General features: G+C 40.4%; 1 protein-coding gene across 1 annotated transcript in view; it reads right to left on the reverse strand.

Moving 5' to 3' along the window:
- LOC144256013 (KAT8 regulatory NSL complex subunit 3-like) overlaps positions 1-26,415 on the reverse strand; it is a 58,860-nt gene extending 32,445 nt beyond the window's left edge. The window contains exons 1-13 of the mRNA XM_077801197.1: positions 26,251-26,415; positions 21,236-21,407; positions 17,413-17,515; positions 17,085-17,286; positions 14,910-15,041; positions 14,566-14,685; positions 14,247-14,346; positions 14,048-14,121; positions 12,948-13,022; positions 12,652-12,813; positions 6,030-6,067; positions 5,470-5,597; positions 310-528 (exon numbers count right to left, since the gene is read on the reverse strand). Coding sequence (XP_077657323.1) covers positions 310-528; positions 5,470-5,597; positions 6,030-6,067; positions 12,652-12,813; positions 12,948-13,022; positions 14,048-14,121; positions 14,247-14,346; positions 14,566-14,685; positions 14,910-15,041; positions 17,085-17,286; positions 17,413-17,515; positions 21,236-21,407; positions 26,251-26,289 — 1,564 coding nt within the window. The 5' untranslated portion in view covers positions 26,290-26,415. The remainder of the gene's footprint in view (positions 1-309; positions 529-5,469; positions 5,598-6,029; positions 6,068-12,651; positions 12,814-12,947; positions 13,023-14,047; positions 14,122-14,246; positions 14,347-14,565; positions 14,686-14,909; positions 15,042-17,084; positions 17,287-17,412; positions 17,516-21,235; positions 21,408-26,250) is intronic.
- Positions 26,416-27,939: the final 1,524 nt, after the last annotated feature.

Raw genomic sequence — 27,939 nt, forward strand, 5'->3', positions numbered from 1 at the left:
TAGTTTAGCCATACTTGTAAAGAAATTGTGATTAATTCATAGTTTTGAGAAATCTGAGAAAAATACTAAGAAATTAGAATAAATGAGGTATAGATTAAAAATTAAAAATTAATGAATTCTGGAAAGAACACTGTAATGGTGGAAGAGCCTTGTGGTCCAGATCTTAATCCCTGAAGCCTGTGAGTATGTTGCCTTCTCTGCTTGTGATCTTCTAGGCTAATTAGGAGTGATGCATTCATTATGAAGCAAAAGAAGAAGAAGGACGAAGAGGAGGAGGAGGAGGAGTTCAGCAGTGGCCATGGGACTCACCAATGAAGAGCTGGCTGTTGAGCTGCAGGCGCATGTGCCCGTCTGCAGGGGCCGGCTGCATCTTCCTGGGGAGCTGGTCCATCTGCAGGGAGGCTCCCTTGACATTCCTCTCTGCCCTCACGTGGTGCCACCGATTGTCATTAAAGGGAGTGGGTGGCCACACCGTGACCTCACAAGGTCCATTCCCCACATCAAAAGAAAAGGTAACTTCTGTGGGAGCTAAAAATATCATATATGAATATTGCCCAATTTCATTCCCAGGGGAGTATTGAGTTGAGTCAGGGAATCATGGCGTGCTCTTTACAAAAGGGGACAAAGGTGTCGATGCAGACATGTGACTCGAGTTGGGGAAGGGGGGCAGGAGAAATTTGTATCCTGGAGGATAAAAACAAAACCACACTGATTTTAGCATATTCACTTTGAGTTTAAATCTTAACGCACTCAGTTCTATTCAGTAGATATGTACCCCTAGAGAGAATAAGAAACACAATTTGTTTTGTATCTATAAGTAGTTTTACTCAAAAGTGTTTCAAAGTCTCCTCTAATTTTAAAACAAAAAATGCAAATTTTTACAATCATAAATTAAGCTCTGAGTACATGAAAAAAATATTTGTCTGATCAAATATTTTAGGAAACAATTTTGTGAGTTTGGTTCTGACTCTAGTTCGCAATGGTCCAGGGAAGGCAAAACAATTTTTGGATTACTGTGTACTTTATGCTTCATGGTTTGACCCTTAAAAAGATTGACTAAAATTATAGAAATTTTGTGGTTAAAAAATAAATATAATTATAAGGTAAGAATGATACTATTTAAATTTTTGTTTAGTCAGTTTTCAATGCCAAGTAATGGGCATCCTGTGACTTGTCCTGGGGGGGGGGGGTCACAGGAGGGGAGGTAAAGGAGAAGCACTAGGGATTAAAATGGATCTAGTTAAGTTATATGCATTAATGAATGCCAACATGAACGTCACTATGATGTAAAGCTGTAGTGCATTAATAAGAACATTTTTCTTCAAAAGCAGAGAAGTGATGCTCCGTCCTTGGGAGTGTATCACATCAGGACTTGCACTGTGCTGATGTGTCCCACTACTTGCCATGTTAACTTTAATTGCTTTCTGCTATGGTATCTGTCATTGCTCCCATATAAAATTAATATTTTTCTCTTTGTGATTTGAAACTATTTGGACATCTAATGGCCTTTACATAACCTGGTCCACTTTTCCATCCAGCGGTTTATAGCGGATTGATGGTCCTTGAATTATGATGATAAAGGTGATGTTCCATCATTCCTTGACGGGTTACTAGTCCTCTGTTAGGAAGGGTTTGTTTCTGGACCTCCTATTTAGTTTTTTTATCCATTTCAAATTTATAGCAGCATCACTCCTGGATCCCTATAGTAGTTGTAAATTGTTTATAATCTACTACTGTAACTGATTTCAAGGGTTACACTGTCCCAAATCAGGTCAGAGGGTGCCTTCCCAAGACCCTTTGACAAAAGTGGTTGATGGGACACAGTGCAATATATATATATCAGGATGATCTAGGTTTATCCTCTATCTTCTCTGTCCCATCTCTGAAATCAGCCAGTTTCCCAAGGAGTGGTGGTTTCTTTTCATGGAGAAGGATAGAAATGACATTCAGAAGTCAAGATATTAAGTCACATGCTTATATCTCTTTGCTACTAAGGTGCCATGACTTCAAGGCCCTCTCAGTAGTCAGATGCAGCAACAGGTGTATCGGCACATGCACTACAGCACACACACACACAAACACATCTTTTTGTGTATTTCATATTATCTACTGTGCATATGTTAAAACCCTTGAGTTCATGCTAATAACCTTCTTTTCTAGTCTAGTACTGAGGGTACTAGAATTTGCTCTTCCTTCTTTCCTTATGGGTGACCCCATTCTCAGTGGGGTCACTGAGAAACATCTGGTTTTGTAATCCTCAGTGGATTTTCATGTTTCATGTTTCCCTTTCCCCATGGCCTGGGCACAATAGGGCCCACCATTCTGGGCTGCTTAAGGGAAGCTAAAAGAACCAACTGAAACTGTTTTAAAGAAAGTAGAGATGAAGAGAAAGAAAGGGAAAGAGAGGAAGGAGGAATTGGGGTAGGGGGTGTCAGCCCTATTTTTTATTTTATTTAGAGACAGGGTCTTACTGAGTTGCTTAGCATCTCACTTTTGCTGAGGCTGGCTTTGAACTTGCAATCCTCCTGCCTCAGCCTCCCGAGCCACTAGGATTACAGATGTGTGCAGCTGAAGAAGGAATATTTGAAGAAAGAATTATTATTATTATTATTATTATTATTATTGATTGTTCAAAACATTACAAAGCTCTTGATATATCATATTTCATACATTTCACTCAAGTGGGTTATGAACTCCCATTTTTACCCCATATACAGATTGCAGAATCACATTGGTTACACATCCATGTTTTCACATATTATTTTGAACACCACCTCACCCTCTGAAGTTTTGTTGAGAAATTGACATGAAGAAAATGCCCTGAGTCATCTCAGGATTACACCCACATTTGGAGAGAAGTGGAGGGCTGGTATGAGTTGCCAGAGAGCAAATAATCCAGAAGAAAATTTAAGTGCAGAATTCTTATAGACCAGTGCTCCAGGTCAGAAACTCAACAAACAGGAAACATGGCTCCAAATGTGAAGGAGCTAATACTGAAGTGTGAAAAGAACTGGACGGCTGTGGCATCCTGATAAAAGTATAGGATACACATCATGTTGTGATAGGACTGCAGAAGAGGACACTTGTAATTGTTGAAGATAAAGCAGCATAGAGAGCATTTGATCAGACACAGTGCAAGAGACCCCTCCTTCACCAACTTGAGACATGGGGAAAAAAGTGATAGAATGACAGACCCTAAACCTGAGATCACGGTTTGGAAGGGACAAGAAAGATGCATAAGATTGTGAGGAGTTGGATGCGAAGAAGAATTGAACCACATCATGTATCAATCAATCAAATGGATCAGAGCTGCCCGCTACACACCAACAAGTTAAAAAGCCATAACAAAGTAAGGAAGGGAGGGAGTGTGGCAAGTGTATGGAGGAATGCTTAGATAAGTGCATTGAAGAGGAGAAAGACAGAGATGAAAGGAACCAGAGGACATAGGGCATGCATGGAGTAAAGCTGGAACATGTCTCAGATGCAGAGAATCCAGAACATGAAACAGAAGGCATTCAAAGCATAATAAAACCATTCTTCTTAAATAAGAACAAAGTATTGAGATCAAAAAGCACAGTGGTTTCAGAAAAACTAATAGAAAATGACAAAGACTGAGGCTTATTCTGGGTGATAAGTGAGATTGAAGGGGGACAGGTCAAGAACTGGGGAGCATCTGAGGTCTCACACCACTGCAGCTGGCCACAGTTTCACAGAGCCTGAGAGAAAACACACCTTTCTGGGTTGGAGTCAAAGGGCTTTATTAAATATATCACCATGAGATGTATGAGCATCTCAGTGTGAGCATGGTGGCCTTGCTCTGAATCTCACAGAGCCATGTGATTGGTGTGTGATGAGGACGTGAGGGACAGGAGCCAGTGCCCTCCACTCTGGGGACTGGTGAGACATTGGCAGTGATGATGTACTCTCCTGGTGCTACTCCGTTTCCCACACATGCACAGAAACTGCCTGGTATTAGGGGACAGCGATGTCACACACTCTGACACTCTCAGCAAGAACATGCAGGGATGCTCAGGGTCCACACTGGATGACCTCTCATCAGCACCCTCCTCTTATTAAGGGAGAGAAGTAAAAATTAATACTCCAGATGTCTGCCCAGCAGCATACGATGCTTATGAGTAAAAACACTGGAACTTTTCCCTAGGGAAAGAGGTCTCTATATCGAGCCAGCTAGCTGTTCATGTACTAGGGAAACAGAGGATCCTCACAGGTTTGAAAGAATTCTGGGACTGTGGGGGCAATGAGCACTGAGCGGATGAGGAAAACCTTGACCATGGCATTCAACCTTGAATGAAAATCCTGCAGGGAAAAACACTATCTACTACTAGAGCCCATGATGGTGATGTGGTGTGTACAGGGTCTGAGAAAAGAAAGTGGGATTCACTGTTTGTATACTGTTAAAGGTGTCCTGAAAATATAAGGGCAATCAACCAACATTCTCAATCATTCACAAATTTGGTAAATAGTTTTGTTAAGGACTGTTCCATAAGAAAAACAATAAATGGACAATTAACCAGTCAACCAAATAATATGTTAAAATAAAGATAATTCATTCTCTGTAAACTAATACAGGTTGAGCATCCATAATCCAAAAATCTGAAATCTAAAATGTACCATATCCAAAAGTTTTTGACGCCACAAGAGGGAAACGCCACACCTGGCTTTGTATGACAGGTCACAGTCAAAATGCACGTGCACCAAAAATATTGTATAAAATTACCTTTGGGCTATTTGTATAAGGTTTACACGAAACTTGAGTGTCATTTAGACTCGGGTTCCATCTCAAAGAGATCTCATTACCGCGTAGGCAAACATTCCGAAGTCTGAAAAATACTGCTTTCCAAAACACTTTGGGTCCCGAGCATCTCGGATGAGAGAGATTTCAACGTCCGTTCACTCGTGAAACGTTGATCTCTAGCACAGACACAGTGCTGTTCCATCCCTGTGCTCATTATGGAGTGGATTTAGAATGTCCCCCAAAGCCCATGGGTGCCCAGCCTGGGTCACTATTGGGAGGTGGTAGAGTCTTTATGGGTGGGTCTGAGTGGAGGAGGTTAGATCATGTGGTGTGTGCCCATAAAGGGGTACTGGGGCCCTGGCCCCTTCCTGTCTCTTTGCTGTGCAGCTGCAGCAAGGTGAACAGCCCCCTCTGACTCTCTCTCCCACCATGATGCCCTGTGCCACCACAGGTCCAAGCAAAGGGCCAAGTGACCATGGACCCAACCTCCAAAATTGTGACTCAGAATAAACCTTTCTCCCTTTAAGGTTTTCATCTCAGATCTTTGGTCACAGCCACAGAAAGCTGAGGAGCATGAGGCTTTCTGATACCTGCTCTGGTCCCAGCACTGCCATGAATTTTTTCTCTGGCCAAAATAAGGGCACTTACTTATTTTTTTTTTAAATCAAAGTATGTTATTATAGAAAGAAAGCTTTTCTCCTGCCAGCACTTACTGTCCCCCTGGCAGAACAGAGGTCCCAGCATATACACAGCTTCAGAGGGTGGTTGGCCCCTGTCCGTCATCACCACTTGAATGACTGGCAGGTACTCCTTCTGGGAAAAGACTGTGTTGTCACTGATCCTGAAAAACCACAAAGGGACCTTTAAGATGACTCCAGTTGACACACACACACACACACACACACACACACACACACACACAGAGTCACCTGTGATCTCTTATTTGAATCTAACATTTCAGGACTTAATGGAACACTTACAAACATTTTTGGCATTTTGAGAGCACAGAAACTGTTAAAAATTGAAATCAAATTTTCTCTGTAATGATTGTGACTTTGCAGGCCACGTAGCCTCTGCGACTACTCAGCTCAGCCACAGGCACTAATGATGAGCATGATTGTGGGGTGATCAAAATTTATGGACACTGAAATTTGAACTTCGTAACAAGTTTGATGTGTCATAAAACACTCTTCCTTCCAACTACTTTAAAATGTAAAACATTTCTTAGTTCATGGGCCAGACAATAACAGGTAAGTGGGCAGATGTGACTCACAGCAGTAGTTTAGCAACTCCTGATCCATTTGCCAATTCCTGAACTCACCGAACACAGAGAATAAAAGGGGCAAATCAAGAAGGGGGGTCATTTTTCAAGCACAGGATAGTATATTCAAGATAATCAAGCATATAACTGCTCTTTAAAAATTAGTCTCAGGATACTACTCAAGTAATTATCAATTACAGATATAAATAGTTACAGATTTAGATCTTCACAGAATTTTACCATTAAATATTTGAAATCCTCTTATGGTTATTGGGTATTTCTTCCCTCAATAAATTTGTAAATTGTAAAATTAAACCTACAGATCAAAATGAATTAAATAGAATACCGTTATAAGTAATACACAGGTTAATGTATGTGAAAGTTCTGTGAAATGCTGAACCCAGCTATCCAGTGGACAAACATTGATCAGACCCTGAGTGAGGCATTGAGGACAGATGGGAAAATACTGTGTGTGCCCCTGAGTACACAGCCCCCTGGGCACTAGGTTCCAACCATAGTTATGGCCATCAACATCTTCCTACGTGTGAGTGACTGAGAAATACAAGCAGGTCTGGAGCAGGCGCTGGGAGGGCCTGGGGTCCTGGTCATAGCTGTGCCACTCCTATTCTCTCTGTCCAAAATAATGGCATTAATCTCTTCTTTTGCAACCTGTTTATGTTTATTTTGTGTCACTCAATTGTGTATGTATTCTGATTCAGAGACAAAGCACTCTTACTCTGGTTCCTCATCCTGCTCTTGAATTTCTATAGAATTTAATAAATACTATTTTCCTTAATTCACTCATTTCTAAAACCTTCCTTGGCGTGGATTTATGGCCAAAGATCAGAAAAATTAATATCAAATCATGTAAGTCCTTTCATAGTGGCAAAAATAAAGTTTTCATAAATTTTTATTAAAGACATTAGGTATCAAAGCTTGAAATTGGAAAAGATAGAAATAAAAGAAAATGGCTATATTAAGATTTTCATCATGTAAATAAAGGAAGTAATCTGTAATGCATAAAAGAGATATCAATTATTGTAAGTCAGGTACTCTGCAATATGTGAAATATTTAGTGATACAGAAAGATTATTTCTCATATCCAGAATAACATCCCATAACCTTACCTAGTTATTGATGTTTGTACAAAGAACAGAGCATGAGTTATGAATTGTCACCATCATTTAGCTCTGGAGTGGACTGATGGTTGACAAGCAGAAATGTTCTCCTAGGAAACAGGGTAGGTCAGCTTAGGAGATTGTGTATGGACACAGCAGGCATCAAAAACAGCATTTCCATGCTGGTAATTGCCATCTCATCAAGGTAGTCTAGTAGGGGAGCTGTATTTCTATGAGCTATTTATGAAGGATGCTGGAATTTTAAAAACTCATTTTGCATAGAAGCTCCAAGCTTCTTGATGTTTAACGCTGCATGCAAAATACTTGAGCTTGTGTAAGGTGACAGCTTGTGTAGGGCACCTCAGTTGCATTGGAGGAGATACTAAGTCTCCCCCTCCCCCATTATTTTGGAGAGCTCCCAGTTAATCATAAAAAATGGCTAACATTTTTCATCAATTTTTTGTTGGTATAGGCAGATCTCAACCTTTGCAGATTTATATATATGATTGAAGATTTGCCATGGTTACCAGACTTCCTTAAAATTTCTTCAGCAACTGGGACTTGTTTTTTTTTCTTTTTTCCCTATTATTTTCTCAAATATATACTACAGGTAAAATAGTCCTAATTTGAAAACCTAAAATGGGAAAACCTCTAAAATATAAAACATTTTGAGCCCCAACATGATGCCATGGGTGGAAAACTCCACTCAAGACCTCTTGTGATGGTCAAAGTCAAAATGAAGATACATTAAAAATATTCTATAAAGGTCCCTTTAGGCTGTATGTATACAGGGTTCAGACTTGAGTTTCATCCCTGAGATATCTCATTAAGTATTTGCAAATATTCCAGATTCCCCAAATCCAAAATCTGACACACTTTTGATCCCAGGCATTTCAGATAAGGAATACTGAGCCTATAGGTAGTGTAAACATGGGAAGAGTATATTTCTAGATATGATAACCCCTTCCAGTACTATTAAAAGTTCAGTAAGAGAACTTTCAAAGACTTTTTGCTTGAAAGTTCCCATTGTTCTTTAGTGAATAGACCGAAAAGGGGAATAGCTGGGTCAAATGGTGGTTCCATTCCCAGCTTTCCAAGAAATCTCCATACTGCTTTCCAAATTGGCCTCACCATTTTGCAGTCCCACCAACAATGTACAAGTGAACCCTTTTCCCCACATCCTCACCAGCACTTGTTGTTGTTTGACTTCATAATGGCTGCCAATCTTACTGGAGTGAGATGGTATTTTAGGGTGGTTTCGATTTGCATTTCTCTGACTTCTAGAGATGGTGAGCATTTTTTCATGTACTTGTTGATTGATTGTATGTCCTCCTCTGAGAAGTGTATGTTCAGGTCCTTGGCCCATTTGTTGATTGGGTTATTTGTTATCTTATTGTCTAATTTTTTGAGTTCTTTGTATACTCTTGATATTAGGGCTCTATCTGAAGTGTGAGGAGTAAAGATTTGTTCCCAGGATATAGGCTCCCTATTTACCTCTCTTGTTGTTTCTTTTGCTGAGAAAAAAACTTTTAAGAGCATGCTACAGGGACACTGCTACATCGATGTTCATAGCAGCACAATTCACAATAGCAAGACTGTGGAAGCAACCTAGATATCCTTCAATAGATGAATGGATAAAAAATGTGGCATTTATACACAATGGAGTATTACTCTGCATTAAAAAATGACAAAATCATAGAATTTGGAGGGAAATGGATGGCATTAGAGCAGATTATGCTAAGTGAAGCTAGCCAACCCCTAAAAAACAAATGCCAAATGTATTCTTTGATATAAGGAGAGTAACTAAGAACAGAGTAGGGACGAAGAGCATGAGAAGAAGATTAAAATTAAACAGGGATGAGAGCTGGGAGGGAAAGAGAGAGAGAAAGGAAATTGCATGGAAATGGAAGGAGACCCTCAGGGTTATACAAAATTACATACAAGAGGAAGTGAGGGGAAAAGGAAAAATAATACAAGGGGGAGAAATGAATTACAGTAGAGGGGGTAGAGAGAGAAGAGGGGAGGGGAGGGGAGGGGAGGGGGGATAGTAGAGGATAGGAAAGGCAGCAGAATACAACAGACATGCGTATGGCAATATGTAAATCAATGAAAGTGTAACTGATGTGATTCTGCAATCTGTATACGGGGTAAAAATGGGAGTTCATAACCCACTTGAATCAAAGTGTGAAATATGATATATCAAGAACTATGTAATGTTTTGAACAACCAACAATTAAAAAAAAACTAAAAAAAAGAAAGTTCCCATTGTTCTAGAAATTATGCTTTCCTAAGAAATGCCATGACTTCTAAGAACTACTATTAATTGTTTACCAAGAGATTTGATTTGATGCAAAGTAGAGCTATACATTTGGGGGTTGTTGAAAAAGCCAAAAAGGAAAAATGTTGAGTCCACCTCAACATTTAATAACTAGGTTAGTAATAAAATACATATCATGGTCCACAGCTAATCTTAAAATCTTTCCAGTTTTTCAACTTCTATTTCATTGACCTCTTGCCTCTCTCCTGGCCAATTCAGCCTGCATTAATTAATTACTATCATAATACAATTTGTCTTGATATGTGTAGGACCCATCTCATCATCTTGATCTTCATCTTAAAAATCATCTTACTTATTCTTTGAGTTTCCATATGGATTTGAAAATCCACTTGTTGCAATCCACGCCAATCAGTAAAACACTTGGCATTTGTTAGAAATCCCACTATGTTTATAGAATAATTTGGAAAAATGACATCTTTAAAAGAGGGCTTCTCAATAGCATTGTTATTGAAGGACTGCATAGTTTTGCTCCATGAGGGTTGTACAGTGCATTGTAGAATGTTTAGCACTTTTTTTGCACTAGGGATTGAAACCAGGGGTGCTTTATCACTAAGCCACATTCCCAGCCCTTTTTATATTTTATTTAGAGACAAGGTCCCATTGAGTTGCTTAGTGCCTCGCTAAGTTGCTGAGGCTGGCTTTGAACTCGTGATCCCCCTGCTTCAGCCTCCCAAGGCCTTTAGCACTTACTAAAGACACAGAAACATTGCTTCCTTTGTGACCACAAAACTGTCTTCAGATAAAACAAGCATTCCCCAGGGGATCAAAAGCATACTTGATTGAGGACTACTGCTTTAAGCTACTACTGACTCATAGAATCTATAGTGAATCAATATATTTATTTGTCTTCTAAATCTCAATAATTTTAATATAAAAGTATTAGACTTATTCTAAAGAAATTTACATTGTAACATAGCAAATAGTTTTTATTAAGTCTTTCAGTGTTAATTAATTTATGCTTTTATAGATATTCAAGTAATTTCTCAATACAATGCTTATAAAATATTCCATAGCATCCTATGAAAATAAGAACGGATTTTTCATCTGTCATTCTCTGCACCAATGAAACAGCTTTTATTAGCCCTTGGGCAGGTGATGCAACCTTTCTTGTGCCTGTTTTCACATTGCAAAAAGGGAGAATCATAATACCTCATTCAGGTAGTCATGGGATTGAACAAAACAATCCATGTGGAAAACTAAGCATGATGCCTGCTTCATCCCCTCCACAAATACCTCACCTCAATCTGAACAGGTGAAGTCCATCTGGATTGCTAGACCTCTCTGAGAGGTCACTTGGCCCAGCCTCCAACCCTGAGGTTAATAGTTTAGCAGATGAAAGGGGGTCCTAGGCTAGTTCTACAGGATAAGAGAAAATGATCATAGTTGACTGGATTCCCCACTTTGAAAGCTAGCCTTAAAACCCCAGCTTCTGATTGGGAATCCTGACAAAGAGAAAACCAGGTCCCCACATTCATATGAAGACAGTGAGTGCCCAAATTTCTAAGCAAAGGGGACATTATTGGTGTTATCTTGTCCAACACTCTCAGCACCATGCAGCCAGGTATGCAGCAACTCCTGTAATCCCAACTACTGAGGAGACAGAGTCTTAAGATTGAAAGTCTGAGATCTAGCTCAGCAAATTAGTGATACCCTGCATCAAGATAAAAAATTAAAAATGCTGAAGATAAAGCTAAGTTGTGGAGCATCCCTGGGTTCAATCCCCAGTACTGCAAAATAAAAAAAATAGAAAAAAAATGAGGCAAATGTTTAAGAATCCCACAAGGTACCTCTGAGGAACAGTAGTCCTAACTTCCTCTACTCCCTACAGCAAATCATGTCTTTCTCATGTAGATGAGAATATCTGAATTACTAAGAAAAGCAATATCAATAAAAGCCACACCCTCATTTTCAGTATATTCCATGTCAACAAAACTAAAGCTGTCTGTACTCCAGAATCATAAGAAAAGAACAGCCATCTCATTCCAAATTTCAGCTGTTTGTACTCCAAAATACATCAAAAAACGTTATCATACAAATAATATCTACATTCATTCATCCTTAACAGGGCATATAACCCTCAACAGGGCATTTAAAAATGCAAACTCCAGTGAAAGTACATTGACAAAAGCATATTTTTTACAGTGTCCCAAGGATCCTTCTCCCTATTGCAAAGGGAAATCAGTGATTTCATTGTGGAGAACACTGAAGAAGCCACTTTAACCACATGAGCAAGGGATTATCAGTGGTGATAAGACAAACCAACAGGAATTCTGTTATGGGAATCAATGAGAAAAGTCAAGAAGCATTTCTGCCAAAAACACATGTCTTCAATATAACCATGAATAAAATGTCAAAAACCTAAACTGGGGGTCAGTCTACAAAATAAATGGCCATGTTTGAAAGTGTCAAGATCATAGCATGGTGGTGAACACTGGTAAACTCAGCAATTCAGGAGGCTGAGGCAACAAGTTTGAGTCCAGTCTGGGTAACTTAGAGAGTCCTTGTCTCAAAATAAAAAACAATCTGGTGTGATGGCACCCACCTTTAATTCCATTGGCTTGGGAGGCTGAGGCAGGGGGATCTCAAGTTAAATGTGAGCCTCAACAACTTAGCAAAGCCCTAAGCTATTCAGTGAGACCATGTCAAAAAAAATTTTTAAAGGGGTGGGGGGCTGAAGATGTGGCTCAGTGATAATGTGTGCCTGGGTTAAATACCACTACCAAAAATCAAATAAACTAAACTAAATAAAGACCAAAAAGGGAAAAGGTATAGCTCAGTGGTAGATTATCTCTTGGCTCAGTCCTCAGTTTCATGGGGTAGGGATGGGGAGACTGAGGAAACATGGCAACCATAGCCACGTGGAATCCTGGATTGAGTCCAGGGCCAGAAATGGACATTTGGAAGACAACTGATGAAATTTGAGTCTAATGCCATCATAGTGATGTTCATTTCCTGACTTTGAGAATTATCCTCCATTTATACAATATGCCAACATTTGAAAAATCCAGGTTAGAGGTATATGGATTTTTCTTGTACCCAATTTTGTGACATTTTCTATAGATATAAAATTAACTAAAAATAATTGCTTTCTGTTACCTGACTAAGCAGATTAGCCTACAGTTACAGCAGCACCATACAGCATTCCTCCAACACTCTGACAACCCCAGGGGGACCTTACCCATATGAGATCATCATCAACTCCCCCAATGATCACCAAGCTGTTTTCTGCACAGATCTTCTCCCAGAAGTCCTCCATGGCCTCAGGATGACACTTTAGGGATTTCTGACCAATAACAAAGAGGACTGGAGTCTTCACATCAAAGAGGGGATCATCCACATCCTATAAGGTGTATAGGGTTAGATCTGGCCAGTTCACAATCACGCAAAACTGACCCAGCATGTATCAGGATGTGTTCTTGATTCCCCTGCCCCCACTGTCAATGACCTCTGCCACCAGCTTCACCTTACTCTTACCCCCCGGGGGCCATACACAGTGAACAGAGGAAACCCAAGGCAGACAACGGCAGTGATATATTCCATGATTGACACCTATGGACAATGGCACAGTCTGTCTGCAGGAAGGTGACTTCAGTGTACCTCAGCCTACCCAGTGTCCAGGGGATTGGCAGACCCACCAGCCATTCCCTCCTCCCCTTCCTCTGTCCTAACACAAGGTGTGCTCTCCCATGAGAGCTACCATGAAGGAAAGTCAGGTCCTCAGATGGCACAGGATGGGAGGTTTCTTACTTCAAACTTGTCAACTTGCTAGGCCGAGACTTCATCACTTTTCTCCACCAAGAGTTCATAAAATGGTAAAGGCATTGCCTTTCTCCCTTAAGTAGAATAGAATCTCTCTGCTCCAGACATCCCAGATTTTGTGGTACAGCGGCTGATTTCACATCCCTGGGAGCAGGAGTCAGGTGGATGTGGTCTTCCTCTCTGGGCTCTAGGTATCTACTCCACTAGACTGGACAGCTCTGGACATGTCAGGGGCACTTACACAAAGTAGTGGACACACAATGTAAGACAAAGGAAAAACTCCTCAATATCTTATAAAGGGACAGAATATGAACACGACATGAAATCCCAGAGCTATTTATTTGTGCCTATGAGATTTATTTTTTCAGTTGGGCAAATTAAATGGTACTCACATGTGGGAAAAAAGTAATTCAGGAGTTGTTTTTTTTTTATTTTTGTTTTGTTTTTTGAAATGCTGATTGATGTACATAAATAAAAGGTAATATATTGGGATTTCCTTCAAATTAACCTGAGTGAGAAAGGAAGCAGGAAAGGGAAAGATGAAGCAAGCCTGCCATGAGTTGGTTATAGGTAAAGTTGGGCAAGGGGCCCTGTGGTGTACTTACTAGCTTCTCTCTACTTTGGGTCCTGCTGAAAATTGTCCATAATAAAGTGAAAAAAAAAAAAACACTAAAGTTTGTTTTCTACAGTTTAAAAGGCAATCATCAGGTAAGCATCTAGCACTGGGCTTGAAACACAAGTCAAGGCCTTGATGGCCATCATAAGCAAGCAGTACTGCCCCCAAGACACCTCCAAATAAGACAGAAACCACTTACCTGACAGGCCACCAAAGCACCCATGTTCCAGCCAATTAAAATGATGGGTTTGTGTGGGAAATGGCGGTGAATCTTCACAGGAAGGGAAAGAAGACAGTCAGAAGGAGGCTGCAGACAGGTATAAACACCCCAGCACACTGGGTGTACCAGGGTCACCCGGGGTGTGCCAGGGTCTCCCGAGACAGGGTCATTCTCATCTCCAAAACTTTACTTCTCAGTGCCCTGATCATATGCTCAAGGCACTGCAGAAGGCCCACTCCACTGCCATTTTTTGGCAGATGGGTGGTGACAGGGATGACCTAAAGGAAGGAAGGGTACCATGCCAAAGTGCTAGGTTCAAATCTCTCCATTCTACTTAACCTACTCTGAATCCCTCAACCTTGCAGCAAGTGGTATCTGAACACCAATTAAGAGTCATGGGATGTTCTACATTTCAAGTTCATCCATTTTTACACCCTCCTGTGTTTCTTCTCTTCCATCCTCCTAGATCTTATTCCCACGTGGAGACATCCTCTTGCCCCCTTGCCTAAGCAGCATAGCTGAGATTTCCAGAAGTGATGGTGGCGTGAGGTGGGGAATTCAGAGTTAGAGGGGCCTGAGGAGGTGATAAGAATCAGAGGAGAGCCAGGGAGTTTCCTCTGCAAAGAGAAAATCCCACCTGGTGAGAGAGAGGCTCACCTGCAACCATCAGAAGTGGCTTTTATGGCTGCTCACCCAACCCATGACCCATTGCTTACAGAACTATGTTAGGCACTAATAAACAAGTGGTTAAGGGAAAAGGTTACACCTTCCTCCAGCCAGGACTACAGGCTATGAGTCATAACATCTCACTGCCACACTTAAGCCTGAGCCCTCAACTCACTGGCTTGTCATGAGGAAGCACCTCTGCAACAGGGTCCCAGGGCCTTTTCAGCAGCAGCGACAAGGCCTCAGTTCCTTTGGCTCCAGTCTTTGTGTTGGGTGACACAAGCATGCGGTCAATCAAGGTTGGGATCTAGAAAGACAAAGTTTGAGATACTTCAGTGTGTAGCAAAGGTACAAATAAGTGGCTACATGAAAAGTAAGCTCCCAGCATGCAAGGACAGTGTGTATGCTCCTTTTGAAATCAATCTGGTGAAATGCATCTGGATCCTAAGTTTATCCCCATCCCTGTACCAAACAATTTCACTAGAGAACCTTCTAAAATGAATTATATCAATCCAGGTATGGTGGAACACACCTGTATTCCCAGCACCTTGAGAGGTAGAGGCAGGAGGATTGCGAGTTCAAACCAGCCTCAGCAAATGAGTGAGGCCCTAAGAAACTGAGCAAGGAGAACCTGTCTCAAACATTTAAAAAGGCCTGGTGTGGCTCAGTGGTTAAGTGTCCCTTGGTTCAATTCCTGGTTCCAAAACAAGAAATTATATCAAAAATAATATATATCCAGTGACATATTATCTGTTAATAACAATCAAAATACATAAACAATCTAAAGGTATATGTTAGGGAGCAGTTAAATAATTTATCCACCTGACTGAATATCTAGGATTCTTTTCTTTTCTTTTCTTTTTTTTTTTTTTTTTTTGGTACTATTGATTGAACTCAGGGATGCATAAAGACAGAGACACATCACCAATTTTTATTTTTTATTTTTATATGGTCTTACTGAAGTTGCTTGAAGCCTCAATAGTTGCTTGAGGCTGGCTTTGAACTCAAAATCCTCCTGTTTTAGCCTCCCAAGCAGCTGGGATTACATGTGTGTACTACCACACCCAGCATGGGTTAATTCCAAATACATACTAGACAATATACAACCCTCAGAAATAATTAGCACCAGGCATGGTGGCCATGCTGCAATCACAGTGATGTGAAGGATGATAAGTTTGAGGCCAGCCTGAGATGTGAGACTCAGTCTCAAAATGGAAATAAATAAAATGCACGTCAGTTATACAGCATCCTTTAGTTCAATCCCTAGTACTGAGAGACAAAGAGAGACAGAAACAGACAGAGAAAGCAAGGAACAAAAGAATTTTGCTAAAATTCTACATGTAAAACAAAATATATAAAACAAAATATACACAGCACTATATAAAAGGCTGTATGATGATATGAACATGCCAAATGTTCATAGAATTCCTGTGGAACTATGCATGACTTTTTTTTTCCTTATGAATTTCTGCATTTTCTAAAATTTCCAGTGACTATTTGCTGGGAAAATATATATATATATATATATATATATATATATATATATATATATATATATATATAATTTTTTTAAAATTGCTTTTTCTGGGCTGGTATTTTGGCTCAGTGGCATAGCATTTGCCTTGCACATATGAGGCCCTGGGTTCAATCCTTAGGACTCCATAAAAACAAATAAACAAAATAAAGAAATTGTATCCTTATATAAATAAGAAAATTTAAATAAACCCTGCATTTTATTCTAAAGTACAGCCTTCAAGTGTGGCTTGTTAATGAAGCTTACTATTAAGTTCTAAAAACATATCCAACAATAGTGTATATATCATGAATTATACCATATCATGTTCTTTTACTGTCCACCAAAGATGTGACCTCACAGATGTATAAATATGAGTTTCAAATACACTGATGCTTACACTCCAAAGGAGTATCTATGTGAATTCCACACTGCCCACAGAGGTCAAAGTGATCTCAGGGAAAGGAAAAGGTTTTTACATGTTAGAGATCCTTTTCAGAGAGAAAGAAAAAAGGTTTTTAAAGATTGGAGAATGAAAAGTATCAATGTTTGATGGAGGATGTTAGACTTCAGAGGGAGCAGGAAAATAAAATCCAGTAATGACATAAGCCAGGGGCTGTCAGGCCATGAGTCCTCTGGATTTTAGGTCCTGCACCTCATTATGGAGATGGCACAAAGACATTATACCAGATCAAATGTAAAAACAAGACATTGTCTTCTATTTTTTATTAGCATATCTGCTAGCCATGCCCTCCAAACTGACCATGTAAAGAATTTACCCAACCCCATGTCTGAATGCATCATAGGGACTGGTGGCCCCCAGCACAGGGCAGACACCAACCATAGCCTTCCCTTCCCTTTCAGTGTCTGCAAAGCATCCATGTAGGCAGCCAGCATGGGCAGACTCAAGGTCTCTACCAGGGTCGTGTGCAGCCACTGGATCATCTTGGTATCCCAACTCTCACTGGTCAGGGCCTGCCACACCCGCCTTGCACACTTGTCCACAGCTTCATGATGCAGCACTGGCTCATTACAAGCGTGAAAAACACAAGAAGAAGGAACAAGAGTTTCACATAGTTAGCAAATAGGAGGTAGGTAGAAATCAGTCAGTCATAGAGGCCTGAACTAGGAAGAGCCCACATTGGAAGATTTCTGATTCCTTACCCCTTCGTTGGCCAAGCAGGCAAGTTGGTCAGACTGCAGGGCTTTGAGGATCTTATTGAATAGTGTGTTCTGGGCCACTGTCCAGTCAGTCCTAAAGGGAATATCTGAGACATTGAGGACATACCCTAGGGACACTCCTCATGTATGCACAACATTTAAGGAAAACTCTGTAATCTTTTTTGATCCCCTTCTGAAAGAGTATAACTTGACACAAGATTCTGTTCCCAATCCTGGCAATGAATCATCTCAGCACACATTTGTATATTCTCACCTACAAGTCAATACCAGTCAAAGATGAAGTCTTTTAGTGCTACCAAAGCTAATTATTTATCTAATAGCTAAAATACTCTAGCAAATGAAGATAGGGTACCAGCGTATAGAGAAATTTGAATTGCATAGGTTGTACATTTCACAAAACCTGAAACAGCAAAGCATTTCAGTATACCAAAACCTTAGATTATGGTAAAAATTCTACTTAAACTAGCTTTAAAAACAAAAATATGACAGATATGTGACTGTTCTCCTGGTCTCAATTCTACCCTACAATAATTTCTCTCCCTTTTCCATGCTTCTTAATTTTTCCTCTATGCCACAAAATTAGTAAACTTATGTCCTATATAAGTCAACATTTTGTTATCCCAGTATATGACACCACCATACACATGACCAGCTGCTTACTGACAACTTTTTCTGTCCTCCAAATCAGCAGTAAACTGCAATCAGGAATCTACCCTACAGTTCTTAACCCCACATCAATGCACCCAGACAGAATTGTGGATCCTGTTAACCTGCCCATCAACCCACTCCTGGCAATCTGAATTAGGTACTCTAATTCAGACTAAGAAGCCTCCTAAAGATATGAAAACAAAGGCAATAGAAGAAAACCAATCAGAGCCAGATACAGTGTAGCTCGGGAAACTGAGATAGGAGGATTGTGAATTCAAAGTCAGCCTCAGCAACAGTGAGGCACTAAAAAACTTTTGACACCATATTTCTAAATAAAAAAATAATTATAATAATAGGTCTGGGGATGTGGCTTAGTAGTCAAATTCAATTCCCAGGACCAAAACAAAACAAAACAAAACAAAAAAACCCACAAAAATACCAACTCAGTAATATTTGTTTACTGACTCTCCCTGTCATTAGGAAAAAACTACTCAATATTTTTAAAATATAAGTGATTGCTAGGCCCAAACAAGATTTATATCAAGGTAGTGTTTCTTATCACTAAAAATAAAGTCAAAAAATAGGGCTGAGATAACCACTAGCAAGGTAGAAAATAGTAATCAATCTACCTAGCCATATACCTATTTCAAATTCAGGTCTTTCTAAGAATGAAATAAGAAAACATCTAAAAAACCTAGAAGACAAAAAAGGAAGATAAATGTAGCTATATGAAAATTTCAAACCTCTGTAAAAGGGAATAAGAATTATAAAGTTAAAACATAGTGGGAAAATGCAACTGCATTGAAATAAGAAAGATAATCCAGAGCTAGGTGTCAGGGCACCACACCTGTAATCCCAGCAGCTCCAGATGCTGAGGCAGGAGGATCATGAGTTCAAAGCTAGCCACAGCAATGGTGATGTGATGAGCATCTCCCTAAATAAAATACAAAATAGGGCTGGGGATATGACTCAGTGCTTTACTGCCCCTGAGTTCAATCCCTAGTACCAAAAAAAGTAAGAAACAAAGATACCCCAGAGGCCAATGTGGTGACACCTGTACTCCCAGCATTAGGGAGGCTGAGTGAGTCAGGAGGATCTAAAGGTCACAGTCAACTTATCAACATAGGAAGACCTGTCGCAAATAAAAAACAATGGCCCTGCTTAGGGGGGTTAAAACTCCAGAACAAAAAAGGCTCCAGAAAATTAATACAATAAGAAGTAAAAGCATTCGGGCTGGGGCCATAGCTCAGTGACAGAGCACTTGCCTAGCATGTGTGAGGCACCAGGTTTTTCCTTAGCACAACATAACAAAAAACAAATAAAAATAAAGCCATGCTGTCCATCTACAATTACAAAAATTCTTATAAATAGAGTAAAGTATTAAGCTGGGTGTGGTGGTTCATGCCTGTAATCCCAGTAGCTTGGGAGGCTGAGGCAGGAGGATCATGAGTTCAAAGCCAGCTTCATCAAAAGTGAAGTGCTAAGCAGCCACTTTGTCAAACAGTCTGGCAATTTCTCAGAAGCACAGAGTTCATATAAATATGATCCAGCAATTCCATTCCTAGGTACTTTACACATACATTCACACAAAAATGTGTACACAGGGCCTGCTGAGGTAGTTCAGTAGAGCGCTTGGGTAGCATGCACAAGGCCCTGGTTTCAATCCCCAGCAAAACACACACACACACACACACACACACACACACACACACACACACAATTGTACACAAATGTTCACAGCATCATTTTCATAACAGCCAAAGCAGAAACAACCTAAATGCCCATCAGTGATCAGTGGACAAATAAAATATGGATTATCTAATCAATGGAATGTCAGTCAACAGAAAGGTGTGATGTAACATGGCCTAATAAGCATGACCCTTGGAAACATTCCACCAAGCACAAGCCAAACCATCCACCATGGAGAACATACAGTTCACAATCCAATACACTCAAGTCCGAAAGAGGCAAATCTATGTCAAAGAGTGCACTGGTGGCTCCCAGAGACCAGTTAAGTCAGGAGGAATGGTGATTGAATGATAATAGGAATAGAGTTTCTTATTGAGGTGATGAAATAGTTCATCAATCTCACTAGGGTGTTGGGGGCATAACTCTGAATTTACACTAAAAAGCACTGACAGTACACATAAACTGGTGAATTACAGGGTGTGTAAATAAACCTCAATTATAAAAAGGGAAATGTTTGCTAAACAAAAGAAAAATGGAGGAATTATGATTCTGTTGGAGGCAGGGGCAGGGAAACAAAACTAGCCAGCAAATCCAGGAAAATGAATGTAAGTATCCCTCAAAACCAGAGATTGCAAATCTTTGTTTGTATATTTGTTTGTTTGAGAATAGTGGGGATTATACCTGAGAGCTCATGCCTGCTGGGACATACTGTAGTACTGAGTTGTACTCTCAACACTTTCTTTTTAAATTTTAGGACAGAGTCTAATTAGCACAATGCTGACCTCAAACATGTAGACCTCCTATCTCAGCCTCCCTAGTAGCTCATATTACAGACATGCCACCACACCCAGTTTTAAATCTATTTTTAAAGCCACTCAAAATATCTCTTGGATTTTCATATGATTCTAAAACATTTGAACTCTACTAGCTATAGACCACAAAAATGTAAAATCATACAAATGTATATTTAATTTTCGGTAGTCTGGGTGAGCCCTATATTGTAACACAAGCTACAGAACTAGCCACACCCATCAAATTAAATTATTTTTTTTTATTCCACAAACTTTTTTAAAGAGAGGATTCTTAGCTAGGCACAGTAGTGCACACCTGTAATCTCAGCAATTCAGGAGGATCACAAATTTGAGGCAAGTCTCAGCAACATGAACCATGTTGCCCAGGTTAGAGTCAAACTCCTGGGCTCAAACAATCCTCCATGGATTATGATGAGCTCTGAAAAAACACTCTGCCTATATGCCTACTGTATGCCAGGCAAGGCCATAGGGAGGCTGAGATGGCAGAGATGCAGGCCCTCCTCTCAATGAGCTCACAGAAGAGCAAGCTGACAGTAATGAGACAGAGTTAGGAGAAAATTCCCATTTATGTAGCTACAATAAATGTCTCGTTAAAGAGGATGGAAAAAATTATTATAGGATGGTGACATTAACCCATCCCTCTGAGGAGTGGCCTACTATTGACATGTTCCTCCCAAGGCTCTAGTGGAGGAGGGGCATCTGCATCAGGCCTGGCAAAGATGATGTGTCGTTCACACTCATTCATCATGCAGCACACCTTCTGGTTGTCATACAGTTGCATGGGAGATGACGTGACCATCTCCACATCTATTGGGACATCTGATTCCATGTAAACAGGTGAGGAAATGAGACAAGCCTACAAATACTGCAAACAACACCTTGGTTAACAATCACCTGGTTACCAAAAAATGTCTCTTTAACATAGTATGATTTACATTGCATAAGCACATTATAGCCACAAAATTTTTGATCCTAAGTCATCTTTCTCACATTTTTCTAGATCTCTTCCCTCTCTGTGGTATGTGCTGAAGGAATATAAAACCAGCTGAAAGTTTAAAAAGTGACCAATAGCTTTTATAAAGAAAGATATATTCCTTAAGCAAATAATTAATTACATAAAGGTAATTATTATTACAAATACAGAAGCTATAAGCCACATGTGACTACCTAAATAAATTGAAATCATATAGTGTCAATAAATTTAAAATCCAGTTCCTAATCACACGAGACACGTTTCTAATTCTCAGCAGATTGGCCACCAGATCAGACCACACAGGATTACAGCATTTCTATAACTGCAGAGTTCTGTTGAATAGCACTGGTCTAGAGTTTTAAATGATTCATTAATAAATCAACTTGTACTTAACTCTTATGATTGTAAAAGTCTGTGATTATCTAGGATCACCTGTTATGCAGACAGCTTCTATCTAACTCATTTTGTGCAGTGCCTACAACTAAAATGAATATAAATGGATCATTGAAGGATATTTCACATTTTAAAATGATGCTAATAGAATTTTAGCACCATGGGGATCCTTCCCCAACACCTTAGGTACACTGTACAATCTTTGTTGCCTGAAATACCATGCAAATCAATTGGGTCTACTAGCTATCTCCTCAACACCATATTAAATTTTTTACCTCAATAATCTCACTGCACCCATTCCCAATGACTGGAATAATCACATCATTGTTAAATGAAGTGAATAACTGTGCAGTAGATTTGGTAGTGAGAATAAGAGCTGATTATCTTCTCAGATCAGAAACTGAGTGAACACTTGTGGACATGTGTGCCTACAAGACTATTTTGATTTTGGCATCTCAAACCTATACTCCCTAGGTCTCCCCAATTCATGGTACCATCCAGCTACTCAAGCCAAAGATCTAAGAGGGATCATATTTGAACCTTTTCCTTTATACTGTTTCCATCCCTTTCTAGACTATCATAATGTCTAGCTCATCTCAAGCTACTGCAGAGGCCTCACTGCTGGTATTCTTAACCCCACTCTTATACTATAATCTACTTTTTAAAAATCCAAAGTGATCCTCTAAAAATACAAACTGGATCCCTAGCTTAAAATTCTCCAATGACTTCATACCACTCATAATCAACTGAGATATCTTCTGCCAACCTCTCTCTACCTCCTACTTACAACCCACCTGCCACCATATTCCAGCCACAATGGCCTAAAATTATTTCCTGCAATATGCCAATTTCCAATTTTCAGGGCCTATGTATGGCACCAGGGTTTATATGAGAAAATAATTTTCTAACTACCAACAAAATGAACTCTACAGAACCTCACTTTAAGAAAAAACTGTCACAAAGTCAGATGTGGTGGCACACACCTGTAATTCCAACTGCTGAGGCAGGAGGATTAAAATGTCAAGCCAAACCATAGCAACTCAGGAAGACCCTGTCACAAAATTATATAGTGTCAATAAATTTAAAATCAAAAAGTGTGGGAGATGTACCTCAGTGCTTGCCTAGCATGCACATGGCTCTGGGTTCAATCCTCAGAACCTCAAAAATAAAGTAATATAACTAGGCTGGGGCTGAAGCTCAGCAGTAACAACCTTGCCTGGCATACATGAGGCATTGGATTTGGTCTATCAACAACTAAAAAAAGAAAAAAAGAATTAAAAAATAATATAATGGGGTATGAATCTAGGAGTTTCAATGTCAGCAAGAAGCTTTACATAACAAAAAGGAAAAGATTTCAAATGCTTTTTACAGGAGCTTTTCAGTTATGCCTTAGGAGAGAGACATAAAGCTTACAGTTTTAGCACAGTGCTCCATGTCTATAGACAGCCCCAGGAGGGTCACTGGGGTGCAGGATTTGGAGAGTAACCTGGGCAACATATAATACTCCCCTTTCATTGAAACAAAAACAAAAACAAACCAAAAATAGCAAAATCCAACCTGAATAAAATGTTAAGGAGGCCAGGAACCGTAGTGCATGCATATAATCCTTGGAGCTCCTGAGGTTGCCACAGAAGGATAAGAACCTCAAATCCAGCCTCAGCAAATTATCAAGGCCCTAAACAACTTAGAAAGACCTGTATCTAAACAAAAATTTTAAAAAATGGGCTGAGGATGTGGTTCAGTGGTGGAGGACCCCTTGTTCAATACCCAGTACCAAAAACAACAACAACAAAGATTATGCTAGATATTCCCTAAAGTCACAGGTCCTATGTCTTATACAAAAAAATTCTAACATCATTGGGAAATGAATCACAAACCACAATTCTATGTGTATTTAAAACACATCATGGGTTGCTATGTTTGGATCCTGAGTCCAGTCCCCAACACTGCAAAATAAAAGGAAAATAAAACAACAAAAACACATCATGGTCTCTCTAATTCTTTAAGAATCAAAGGTGGGGTGAAGTAGAATATAAAGGTCAAAATACAAGGCAAAATAAAAGATTTCTATCTCCAAACAACTAAAGCCTCTGCTTAAGGAAAGATTGAAATTAGGTAAAATTATAACCAGTGTCCAAGAGATTAAGATGTCTGCTTTTCTAACGTTTCTCAGGAAAATTATTCAGTGCAAATATTGACACTGAGGCCTGATATTTGTATATGCTCAACAGAAATGCACAAATTAATCATCCAACATTCCCATATAAGTACCCACCAATCATCCCTCCAAAAATCCACTCTAAACCCTACCTGCTCAGTTCTGGCAATAGTAGCCTTTAGGAAAGAATCCCAAACTCACATGGTATTCTGATGCTGCCTCAGGGGAGTGACAAAGAGCATGCAGGTGGGGTGGACACAACTGGCATCTGAGTGAGCACTCCATGGCTTCGCATAGCTATGGTCCAGAAAAAAACAGGTCCTCTGGAGGAGGAAGGGCATCTGCCTAAAGTCTGGCAAAGATGACATGCCATTTGTACTCATTCATAACACTGTACACCTTGTTGTCATAGAGTGGCATGGGAGTCAATGTGACCATCTCCACATCTATTGGGACATCTCATTCATTGTAAAAAGTTGAGGAAATGGGACAAGCGCCACACATACTGATTACAACACCATGGTTAATATTCATCTAGTTACCAAAAAATGTCTTCGCATAAGTACCTTATCACCACAAAAAATTATCCTAATTCATCTTTCTCATCTTTCTCTCTAGATCTCAGCCCTTTCTGTAGTACATGCTGAAGGAAATAAAATCATTTAAAATGATATTAAAAAGTGACCAACATCTTTGTTAAGAAAGACAAATAATACTGGTCAAAGTGGCCCATGCCTATAATCCCAGTGGCTTGGGAGGCTAAGGCAGGATAATCACAATTTCATAGCCAACCTCAGCAAAAGTGAGAAACTAAGCAACTCAGTGAGACTGCGTCTCTAAATAAAATACAAAATGAAGCTAGGGATGTGGCTCAGTAATTGCATGCTCCTGAATTCAATCCCTGGTTACCAAAAAAGAAACAAAAAGACTCAATAGTGGGTGTGAAGTGGAATCTAAAGAGGAAAAACACAAGATCTCTAGCTCCCCAAAAAAACTAAAGCCTGTGCTTAAGGAAAGATTAAAATTAGATAAAATAAAAAACAGTCTCCAAAATACTATAATTAAGGGCATCATTTGATCATCAGAGTAGTACATATCAACAAATCTCAAAATGTAAGAAATAAGACTGCCTTAAAGTTCAAAACAATTGCCAACAGGTTTATTTAAGCCAATGTAATTGTATCTCTTATCAAATAATAATATCATGAAAGCTGCTTGCCCTATAATACTGATTGGCTGAAAATATTAGATTAAGAAGGTTTTAGATTAACCTATGGGTGGGAGTTCTGTCACATTGAGAAAGCAATGTCTTGGGAATTTGCTCCTAACACTTATGTGTGAGGTCGGCAAATGCAAAATGACTGTTGTTGTCACTGTCAAGCAAACCACAGCACTACACCAAAGTGACATAGGTCTAACCCTGTATGGCAATTATTTATTAATATATTTATGTATTTATATATAGTACTGGGGATTCAACCCAGGGACCCTTACCATTGAGCTATAATCCAGCCCTTTTTATGTTGAGACAGGTTCTCCCTAAATTGTGGAGGTTGGCCTTGGAATTGCTACCTCCTAAATTTCTGGGATTACAGGCATGTGAAATCATACATGGCCTGTGTGGCAATCTTTTTTTTTTTTTTTTTTTCTATTACCAGGCATTGAGCCCAGTAGGTACTTAACCACTGAGCAATATCTCCAGTCCATTTTTATACTTTCTTTAGGGTATTGCTATGTTGCTGAGGCTGGCTTTAGACTCACAATCCTCCTTCCTCAGCATCAAGAGCCACTGGGATTACAGGCACATGCCAACGTGTCCTGCTCTATGTGGCAATCTTTTAAAATCAAGATGTCAGCATTTATTTTTATCAATTTAATCCTTTTCAATTTCTTTTTCCCTATCTAAGGCTTATCTAAGTGGACACCCTTCTCTGTTTTCCTTTACATGTCTTGCTTTTCTAACTTTTCTTAGGACAAGTCTTCAATGCAAATGTCCACATTCAGGCCTGATATTTGTATGTGCTCATCACAGATGCCCAAATTAACATCCAAGCTTCCCACACAGCACCCTCCCACTCATCCCCATGAAAGTACTTACTTCCCAGTTCTAGCAGTAGTAGCCTTTAGGAAAGAAACCCAAACTCACATGGTATCCTGGTGCTGCTTCAGGTGAGTAACAAAGGTCATGCAGGTGGGGTGGGCACTACTGGCATCTGGTTTGACATTCCATGGCTTGGCATAGCTGTGGTCCAGAAAAACTGGGTCCTACTCTCTTTCATGCACTGAAAGCTGGAAGAGCAGTGAGGTGCCCATGGGACAAGCTGAATTCTAGAAGTTCCTCTACCTGTGGGTCCTCTCAGTAAAGCAGCAGCAACTCAAGGCATGGATATCTGCATCCAAGTCACCTGCAGCAAAAAGTGTCCATTTAAGTCAATTGGAATATTCTAAATTTCTCCAAACATAGACTATCTAATGGGGGTCAACATGACCTGCTACAGATCCTACTGCCCATATATTGTACAGAACATCTTTGCCCATGCAGGGAGGGCTCCTGACATCCCAGAACCACCAGCAAAAGAGTGATGGTGCCAGGACATCCTCCATACTCCATCTCCACAGAAAACTGGAGAACTGACTGCCTCCATGGTTCATGAAGACTCGCCCTGGACTGACACTGAACTTACTGAGCCAGCACCACACTTTCTATGTGGGCAGGAAGGAGTCTGGTCATCAACAGGTATCACAAACATGAGTTCCACAGAAGCCAATGGTCTCTTGTTTCCATTCTGTAAAGCAAACACGGGCACCCCTATAGCAAGCCGGCCATGTGGGCCACCACTAGGAAGTTAACCACAGCCTGGGTTCCCTCTCCTCCTCCTGACCATGGTATACCCCACAACCGTTTTGCAGTGACTGCGGGATACTCTGAAATCTTGGAAAGACAACAAGGCATGCTCCCTCGAGGCAGTGTGGACCCAGCGTTGCCAGGGAGCCCTTTCTCCAGGCCCAGTGGAGCCCCCTGCAAACTGTCCCCAACTCAGGCACCCTTGGGGTTCCCGCCATCAAACCTCGAGAGGGTCCCTCCTGGAGGCAAGGCTTGTGAACCATGTGGAAGGCTGTGGCCGAGGCTCCTGGGTGCAAGTGGCTTCGCCAAGTTTGCTGTGGGTTCATGATGAAGAGGAGCCACCTGAATTGGCCTTGTATCATTGTGGCCCCAGACACCAGTCCCAGACCCCGTATGCAAGTCCTGCCTTGAGCGAGGCCACGACTCTGGATCCTTCCCCAAGTCCAGCCTGCAGCTCACCCGTAGACAGACAGCTAGCCCTTCTGAGCTGGGTTCTAGTGCTCTTGCTCGGTACCACCTCCATGCCCTGGCAAGGAGGCACTGCAAAACGCCAAAGGATCAAGGCACCTGACAGGAGGCCACAAAGTCCGGCGTGGACTCACCTCCAGGGACTTGGTTCAAAAGAGCAAAGTCAGGAACGCAAGCTAGTTTCTGAAGCAGAAATTTCCATGACCTACATGTTTAGCAGGGAAGAGGAGCACACAAAATGAGGCCAACCCAGACAGCCCCCAATAACTGCCTTCTTCTCTTCAGGTGCTCCCTTTGCCTAAGTAAGCCCCACAGACCCAGAGCAGGGGTGGGAAGGCGTGCACCAAACCCTCCTCCAGAGCAGACTCCTTGGATTTACTCTTTAGGAATATGCATGTTAACTCATTATCTCCTATACAGGATTGAAAACTCAGGACTAATGGGATTTATTAATGAGCAGGGGGTGAAGTGGTATGAGTTTGGCCCTAGGCTCATCCCCAGCAGAGCCAAAAATGTTAAAAATA

The sequence above is a fragment of the Urocitellus parryii genome, chromosome 7 (genome assembly GCF_045843805.1).
Source record: "Urocitellus parryii isolate mUroPar1 chromosome 7, mUroPar1.hap1, whole genome shotgun sequence".
NCBI classification, from domain to species: Eukaryota; Metazoa; Chordata; class Mammalia; order Rodentia; family Sciuridae; genus Urocitellus; species Urocitellus parryii.